Source organism: Emydura macquarii, unplaced genomic scaffold (genome assembly GCF_026122565.2).
Source record: "Emydura macquarii macquarii isolate MOO-44397 ecotype Brisbane River unplaced genomic scaffold, CSIRO-AGI_Emac_v2 contig_1253, whole genome shotgun sequence".
Taxonomy (NCBI): domain Eukaryota; kingdom Metazoa; phylum Chordata; order Testudines; family Chelidae; genus Emydura; species Emydura macquarii.
The window spans coordinates 41,480,378-41,489,283 of record NW_027131390.1 but is presented as its reverse complement, the minus strand read 5'-3'; the positions used below and the strand labels follow the sequence as shown (position 1 = coordinate 41,489,283).

Genomic DNA, 8,906 nt, shown 5'->3' with positions numbered 1-8,906 from the left:
TTAGGACCAAAAAGGTCCAATAAAGAACGTCGGACATAAACGGGTAAAGAGTAAAAAAAAACTACTTTTATTTCTTAAACAGTTTTGCAAAGCTGGGCGCAACTCAAGAGAAAAAAAAATGTATTCTGCAAGGAGCGCGCCTTTTTTAGATTTTTCAACAGTTTATATTCCCTATCCCGGCCGAAAAAGTCCCTCCCTTCGTTCCCCATTGGCTGGGTAGTAAAAGGTTTACAACTTTCGCGACCGCCTATTACATACATTCTTTTCTACATACAAGACATCATTCCATGTTCATGCTAATAAGCTAATTCTCTATGCAAGGTGTGTGTTAATATTCTATTACCTTTTTAAGCATGCGCCCATCTACTTTACCTTTTGCCCTTCTCTAACGGAATTTTTGTGTTCAGGGTTTATGATTAGCTAAGGACTCCCTCCCTTCAGCAGAGGATTAACCCATTGTTTCCCTAAGCTAATTTCCTAATATTGAAGCCATGAATTCCCTTTTTTATTACTACAACTATTTTATTTCTTTTAGACTCTTAACTCTTTCAACGTCCAGCACCTCTGTGAATGCTGACTGGCCGCATGATGGTAACGGTGCCCCTCACACAGACAAGGAGTCCTTTTATCCCCCTTTTGTGACAGTAGAGAACCAAAGCCCTGCCGGTTGATGGAGCGCCTGCAGCTGAGCCCTGCGTGTGGGCAAGCAGCAGTGTCACCGTAGCAGCATCACACTTCAAAAGGGGAAATACACAAAAGTGAGGGAGCTAGTTAAACAGAATTAAAAGCAACATGCAAGGGTGAAATGCCAGGACACTGCACAGAGACTATTTAAAAAAACATTCTAGAGGCTCAAACTAAATGTATACCCCAAATAAATTAACCACTCAGATGATCAAAAAAATAAAAAAAATGCCTCCGTAGCTAAACAGCAGCATAAAAGAGGTACTTAGAGGGGAAAAAGCATCCTCTAAAATTTGGAAGTCGAATTCTAATGAGGAAAATACAGAAGAGCATAAACTGTGGCAAGTCAAATGAAAATTATAATGAGGCAGGGCAAAAAAGAATTTGAAGCACAACTAGTTAAGGGCACAACAATTAACAGCAAATTACTTTTTAAGTACATGAGAAGCAGGAAACCTGCCAAGCCGTCAGTAAAACCACTAGATGATTGAGGTGTTAAAGGAGCATTCCAGGAAGACAAGGCCATTGTGGAGAGGCTAAATGAATTCTTTGCATCTGTCTTCACTGCAGATGATATGGACGAAATGCTTGCACTCCAGCCATTCTCGTTAGATCATGGAATCAGAAGTATAGAACCATAGGGTGAAAAGGGAATGTAAGCTTCATGAAGTCTAACCCACACCAGGATGGAGGATTTGCTGTGTCTAAACCATCCATCATCCCTTTTCCGGCTGGGATTCCTGGACCGCAGCAGCTCCCCAGATGTTCTAGCTCTCTTCTTTCACTTCTTTGGACGGTGCTGCGCTTGCCATTGGTTTGCTGTATTTCTGAGTCCTCTCTCTCTATGCCCTGGCCCTAGCAGCTAGCTCTCCAGGCTAACCTCCCATTGCCATCAACGAGGGTATCCTGGCCTGTCAGGGCGGCAGGTTTTGGCCCGTGATCAATGCAGGCGCTACGGCTGCTGCTCACCTACGTGGTGACTCCTGCAGCCCATCACCAAACAGCTCAGACACATTCTGCAGGGTGGCCTCACTGGGAGCAGAGAAGGAAAATGGCCTCAGCAGCACACTCTGTACATTGCTCCCGGAGATGTCCCAGTGACACCCAACTGTGCAGCCCTGGGGTTCTCTCACGGGTGTTCTCCTGCTCTTTCCTTGTCACCACGGCAACAGTCTAGCCATAGGAATGGAGAGAGGGGTGTTACAGGCCGAGTTTTCTCTTGTGTCCTGAATGGGGGGCTTGAGAGGTCATGTGCTATTGGAGGTGAAGGGCCCAGATTCAATCCCCACCCACGCCCATAGTGTGTCTGTTTGGCCGGGGGTTTCCTGCCCCTCAGTGCAGGCTGTTCAGGAGGTGGAAGACAACTGACCATGGTGGAGGCAGCATCTCTGGAGCTGAGCAACACCGGGGCTGGGGAGCCAGACCGGAGGTTCCAGTACGTGACATTTCACATGGGATCCATGGGGCTGGAGAGGACAGAACTGGGCCCAGAGTCCTGGGGCAGATCCTCAGTCAGTTCCTGTGAGACACAAAGGAGAATGTGAGATTCAGGCTCCACTGACCCCTGGGCACTTCCCAGAAAGGAGGCTGCCCAGACACATCCAGCAGGACCCCCTGGCAATGCAGCTGGGCCCTGTCCTCCCCATTACTTCCTTCCCCTCAAACTTGGCCCACCCTCCATCCTCTGCCAGCTGCCCACTACCTCTCTACCCCCAGCCTCAGCCCACCCTCCAGTCCCATGATTCCCCACAGGCCCTTATCACTTCCGCACAGAATTTCCCCTTCGCTGTTGCCCAGTCCTCAGCCCCAGGATTCCCTGCTCTCTGCTGTGCCCTCCAGCCCCACTGATCTGCCTCCCAGCTCAGGGAGGCCCTTCTTTGTCCGAGGTCTCCCATCCTCCCGCCAGATCCACAGAGCCATATTTCACTCATTGTGGTCTTCTCCACCAGGGCCACTTTGGAGCAGGGCAACTCCAGGGTGTCCAACCCTCTCTTCTGTGTGGTGATGCACCCGGGGGAGATGCTTCATAAGGTTCCATAGATCTTAAAGCCAGAAGGAATCATTGGATCATTTTGTCTGACCTCCTGAATATTCCAGGACATTAAATGTCACCCAGTTACCCTGTATTAAGCCAAATAACTTGTTTGTGGCTAAGGTGTACCTTTCAGTGGAAACACTCCCAGTTCAGTGATGACTCCCCAATGAGAATTACTTTGAGATCTATCAGGCATCCAGTTCTCAGTCCAGCTAGTGTGTGCTCCACTGATTTGTTCTTCAACTCCTGCCTTCCAAATGGCCAATCCAGGCTCAGTTTGTTCAGAAAAAAATACCCTAGCAAGGGCCTTTCCAAAAATGAAAACGTGGGTGTGTCAGTGTGTGTTAACGATGATTTGACGCAGGTTCGCTTCTACTATGGGCACCCTCACGTGCAGCCAAATGCCATAATATTGTGAGGGAAATAGAAGACACTAAATCTAACCCTTCGGTTCTTCCTGTGCCCCCTGCATGTTCGTAGTGGGTGTGACTGCCCATGTGTGACACAGCAGCTCAGAGTATCAGGAACCTGATCTGCTCAGTCATGTTCTGAACTGAGAGAAGTGGGGGCGGGAACTGAGTGAGCCTATTACCCAAAGACCCCCCACCCCATGCAAACCCTCTTTGGGGATCACACCAACCATGAGGGAGGCTGGGAAAAGCCCCCCGCTGCCCCCATTTCCTGAAACCAGCGCCTTCTCCAGCACAGGCAGGGTCAGAAGCTGGGACAGGGCCTGCAGAGGGAGAGTACTCCAGATTGAGTGGGACAAATGCCCCCTTCTGTGTGGTCCCAGATCCTAGAGGACAAGTGTCCCCATTAGGGTCTGTGAATTATCCTGGACAAGCCAGGCCACAGTAGGGAGCTGAGATGGGACAAGGGGAAGAACGGCCTCATTTCCTGCTACGATAGGCAAAGACTGTACCTTGTCTCCACCCTGGAGATGCTCCATGGTGATCTCTGGACAGCTTCTTCCATGGCTGTATCCTCCGCCTCCGCCGCTTCCTCCTCCATGTCCAGGTCTCCTCCTCCTTTTCCATGGCAAGGTTCTCCTCCTCCTTTTCATCATCCTCTGTGACCAGGTTCTCCCCCTGCTCCTCTTCACCTTCATCCATGGCTATGTCCACAATCTCCTTCTCCATGACCTGGTCCTCCTCCTCCTCCATAGCCAGGACCTCCTCCTCCTCCTCTTCTTCTTCCCCCTGCACGGGCACATCCTCATCCTCCTTAGCCAGGTCTCCTCCTTCTGCTCTTCTTGCTCTTCCTCTGTGGCCAGATCATCCTTTTCCTCTGTTGTGAAGTCCTCATCCTAATTGATAGCCAAGTCTTCATCCTCCTCCTCCTCTGTGGCCAGATCCTTTTCTTCTTCCTTCATAGCCAGGTCCTCTTCTTCCTCTGTCCCTGCTCTGTGACCTGGAGCTCCACTCCCAGGGCCAGGTCCTCCTCCTCCATGGCCTCCTTCTCCTGGTCCTCCTCCTTCATGGATATGTCCTCCACCTCCTCTATGGCCAGGTGCTCCACTCCTGTGGCCTGGTCCTCCTCCTCTGTGGCTAGCTCCTCCTCTTCCCCCCCCCCCCCTGCTCTGTGGCCAGGTACTGCTCTTCTATGACCAAGTCCTACTCCTCCTAGACCTTCTTCTTCCTCCTCCTCCTCCTCCTCTTCTGCCGACAGGTTCCCCTCCTCTTCTTCCTCCTCCTCCTCCTCTTCTGCCGACAGGTTCCCCTCCTCTTCTTCCTCCTCCTCCTCCTCTTCTGCCGACAGGTTCCCCTCCTCTTCTTCCTCCTTCTCCTCCTCTTCTGCCGACAGGTTCCCCTCCTCTTCTTCCTCCTTCTCCTCCTCTTCTGCCGACAGGTTCCCCTCTTCTTCTTCCTCCTCCTCCTCTTCTGCCGACAGGTTCCCCTCCTCTTCTTCCTCCTCCTCCTCTTCTGCCGACAGGTTCCCCTCCTCTTCTTCCTCCTCCTCCTCTTCTGCCGACAGGTTCCCCTCCTCTTCTTCCTCCTCCTCCTCTTCTGCCGACAGGTTCCCCTCCTCTTCTTCCTCCTCCTCCTCTTCTGCCGACAGGTTCACCTCCTCTTCTTCCGACAGGTTCCCCTCCTCTTCTTCCTCCTCTTCTGCCGACAGGTTCCCCTCCTCTTCCTCTTCTGCCGACAGGTTCCCCTCCTCTTCTTCCTCCTCTTCCTCCTCTTCCTCCTCTTCTGCTGACAGGCTCGCCTCTTCTTCCTCCTCTTCTGCAGACATGTCCTGCTCCTCCTCTTCCTCCTTCTCCACCTCTGTGAATATCTCCTCATTTTTCTCATCCTCCTCTTCTGTAGCCAAGACTTCCTCTTCTCGCTCCTCCTCCTCCTCCGTGTCCAAATCTACCTCCTCTTCCTGTGTGGCCAGGTCTTCCTCCTCCTCTACCTCCTCCGCCATGGCAAGGCCCTTGTCCTCCTCCAACTGGTCGATGGGGGTCACTGCGTCAGGGAGACAAAGGCAGAGGGTGACTCTTGCTGCTGTGGGGGGAGGAAGAGGAAGGGCCGGGTGTGGTGGGAAGAGAAGATTTAATATCTCCCCCTCCCATGTAAGTGTAAGTGGGGGAATTGGCCCACTACTGTGGGGAACTTTCCTTGCTTCTACACTACCCCGGTAGAGTTGGCTAGCAAAAGGATCTGAGCCCCTGCTCCCATTCCTTTTACCCAGAGGCCCACCTGACCTCAAGGGCTCCCCTCCCACTCTCCTGTGTGGTGGGATCCCTGTAACCCCGACAAGGCTGGGCCCAGGATTCCTGGGGCTCAACCCCCAATCTTGCCATGGTCCCTTAAGGCAGGGGCTAGGATGTCCCCACTCCGGGGTACTGGGTGCTTCCCTGACCCACTGATCATTGCATACAATACAAAGCAATACAATTTATTACACAAACAGCAATCAAATCAATTAAAAAAATAAGAAAAGAGGAGAAAGGTTAGAGGAAAACACCCAACACTGCCCCCTGGCCTGGGGCACCACAAACAGTGTCTCTGGGGTTCACAGTCTGTGTAACACGTTGCAGGCCTACTGTCCAGACCCTGGTTGCGCTGCAGGGATGCAGAGTCAGACCCCTGCTCTGCCAGTAGCCACACACTCCCAAAGTCCCCTTCACTCTCCCCAGCTGCTCACCACACCCAGCTCCAGAGGCCTCCTGCCCCAGTTCGCTCTACTTCAGTGCAGCTGTGCTTGACTCTCTTGGATGCCCCTCTGTTCTGCTGCTGTGGGTCTGGTCAGCTCGGCTCCATTCAGCTTTTTGTGCTCCTCTTCCAGCTGCTGGCTCCTTTGTCCTTAGCTCCAGTCAGTTCTGCCCCAGGCATGCCCAAGCAGGCAGCTCCAGTTCACAGGGAGGGCTCCCCCCGGCTCCCTCATTAGCCTGCCCGCTCTGCCAATCAGGCTGACCTGAGTTGGCCTCTCTCCATTGGCCCTGGGGGCTGTCCATTCCAGGGTCCTGCTTCCTCCAGAGATGGCCAATCAAAAAGACCCACTAAGTTTCAGTAAGGGGCTAATAGACCCCTTACATTCCCCCCTGCTAAAATTCTACCACACCCAGGATGTTCACATCAGTGCATTTAGGTCCCATATTAACAACATTTACCAGCATCATATTATACAAAAAATAATTAACAATTAACAAAAGAACACAACATATTTAACACTCCATGTCTGCTTCTCTACCTAAATTCCATAACACAGTCATCTCTAAGTTTAACAAGTGGTTCACCCTTAGTGGTTCTCTGGGATCTTCTTACAAGTGGTATTCCATTACCCATATTTCCTATTCCCCTATTCCCAGATAACATCAGGTCAATTTGGGGAACCTGGCTATTTTTGTTGGGGTTTGGGCTTGCCCCATTGGTTTCAGTCTCCTTGGGGCATGCTGCTCTATGCCTCCTATGGGCCCTGATTGGACTGAAAGTCCAGCGTTTTAGCTGTTCCCTATGTACTACTCTCTCAGGACCTCCTCTATTAGGCTGGATAGTGTAAACTGCCAGTTCAGGATTGTTGCGAGCGACCATAATGTGAGGATTTGACTCCCACTTGTCCTGTATTTTATTACGTTGCCAGCATCTATGGTTACGAACTGGTACATAGTCACCAGGCCTTATGAAAGCCCTGCTGGACAGGAGATCAGAAGTCCTTTTGTTACTTTGGATTGTGTCTTTAGTTGTACTGAGAGCAACTTCACAGGTTGTCTTTAGCCTGCCATGGACACCTTTGACCCAGTCATCAAAATCGGTCGCCTCATCTTTAGAAGAGAAAACCTCTTGGTGCTTCTCTGGCAACACCCTCAAGTTAGCCACCTGTGCAGGAATCAGCCCCTGGGGCTCCGCTTGGGCTGGAACTGGCAGTCTCCCACCACCCTTTTCTTGAGGAAAGGTAACTTGTTCTCCCTTCTCTCTCCTTGTCACCTGCAGCTCATTTCCATCTTCTTCAAATGTTACCATCACCCGAGGAACCACCTCCCCAGGCCGGTGTACCTCTGCAGTTCTGTTTGGAGGGTGCAACTCCACAGCCTTCGCACTTGAGTTTAGAAGACTCGCTGGTACTCTTCATTTGGCAGCATTAGTCAGTACATTGGCTGGCCGGAAGCCATTAGGTAGACTTGCCTCAGATGTAGGCTCAACAAGCACTCGATATCCATTGGTATTTCCTGCTACCCAGCAGCGTTCATCAGGGATCTTTCCCCTCTAGGGAGGAATAACTGTCTTGTGTCTTCTGCCCACTGTAACATTTCCAATCTGCCCAGTGGGGCCCAGGGAACGACTCTGCCACTCTGCTCGAGCCAGTACTCTACTCAGCATTCTTCTTAGAGTGCCCATGTCGGTTCATCTTCCTAGTTCCTCCTCCTGGCAACAGTAGCTCCTTCAGCTCACTAATGATGTTCATTCCTAGAATCCCTGGGATTCCTTCTCCCATATGACTTCCTTCGGAGACTATGTCTCTCAGGATGAAGATGCATTTTCTTCGCAGTGTCTGGCCCACATACTTTATGTCTGCTTCCAGGCACCCCACCACTGGGATTGCCAATCCATTAACTGCTGTTAGACGTACAGACCGTGGGCTGTGCATGAGCAGCTCCTTGTCCTTCAAATATTGTTGGAAATGTGACTCAGTAATGGTGGTGACTTCTGAGCCAGTATCTAACAAACATCTGGTCTTCACCCCTGCTATACATACTTCAGTAGTTAGACAGTCTCCAAACACTCACTCACAGAAGTGAGCACTGTCGGTGTTCCCTTCAACATCGTATGCATTTTCCACCAAGGACAGGCCTAGGAATCCTTCTGTTACTGCTTGGTCTTCTACTATAGATGGGCCACTCACTCCTGGTGCTCCATTGGTTTAGAATGCCTGGGACTCTGTTCTTCTCACTGGACGTTCTTGGCTAGTATGCCCAGGCCTTTCACAAGTGTAACAAATGTATCTTCCTAGCTCATCCTTCAATGGGGGCCATCGGGGTCCCCGGGCCCTTGGATACATTGGCATATTAGTGGGATTTTTTGCTTTCATCACCTCAGTCATCACTTTCAGCATCTCCTCCTGTTGGACCATTAATTTTTGGACAGCTACACTTAAACTTTCTAGTGTTAACCCTGTTTGGGGCAGGGCCTTTTCCCCAGTAGTTGCATTCACTAGGGCCCCACTTGGTGTATGGGTGTTACGCTTGGCTCTCTCCCCCACCAGAACGTCCTCTTCTTCGGACCATGTAATAGCAGCCTGCATTAGTTCATAGAACTTCTTACCAGGCTCTTCCTTAAACCTCCTTTTCATTTCTCGGGAGAGAGAGTCACCTTGGAGCCCCAGCACTAACTGCTCTTTCAGAACCATATCCGGGTCTGGAATTCGTCGAGGGTCTCGCTGCTCCACTTTGCTCATTTTCTCCCAGAGATCATACCCGTATGCCCAGACAGTTTCACCGGGCTCCTGTTTTCTCTCAAAGAACTTCTTTAGTCAGGTTCCAATAGGTACCTTGTCTCCATACACTTCTAGGAGGAGTTCAAACACTTTTTCCACATCTGCTTTGTCTGCCTATGCCATGAACTTTACTGTGGCCTTGGCCTGGCCCTTACGGTGTTCCTCAATGAAGTCCACACGATCTTCTTCAGGTACTCGTAGCACACACATAGCCACCTTCACAGACTTGATCCATTCCTCTACTGTAATGTCTCCTGGTCTAGTCGGG

The 8,906-nt window shown here is 51.0% G+C and overlaps 1 protein-coding gene across 1 annotated transcript; it reads right to left on the bottom strand.

Annotated features, from left to right (window-relative positions):
* Positions 1 to 2,925: 2,925 nt before the first annotated feature.
* Positions 2,926 to 8,599, bottom strand: LOC137154251 (uncharacterized). The gene is made up of 4 exons (XM_067549937.1): positions 8,386 to 8,599; positions 4,734 to 5,169; positions 3,642 to 3,982; positions 2,926 to 3,026 (listed from the first exon to the last, which is right to left on the bottom strand). The coding sequence occupies exons 1-4, from the start codon at positions 8,597 to 8,599 to the stop codon at positions 3,016 to 3,018; spliced, it is 1,002 nt and encodes a 333-aa protein (XP_067406038.1). The 3' UTR covers positions 2,926 to 3,015.
* Between the last annotated feature and the right edge of the window lie 307 nt (positions 8,600 to 8,906).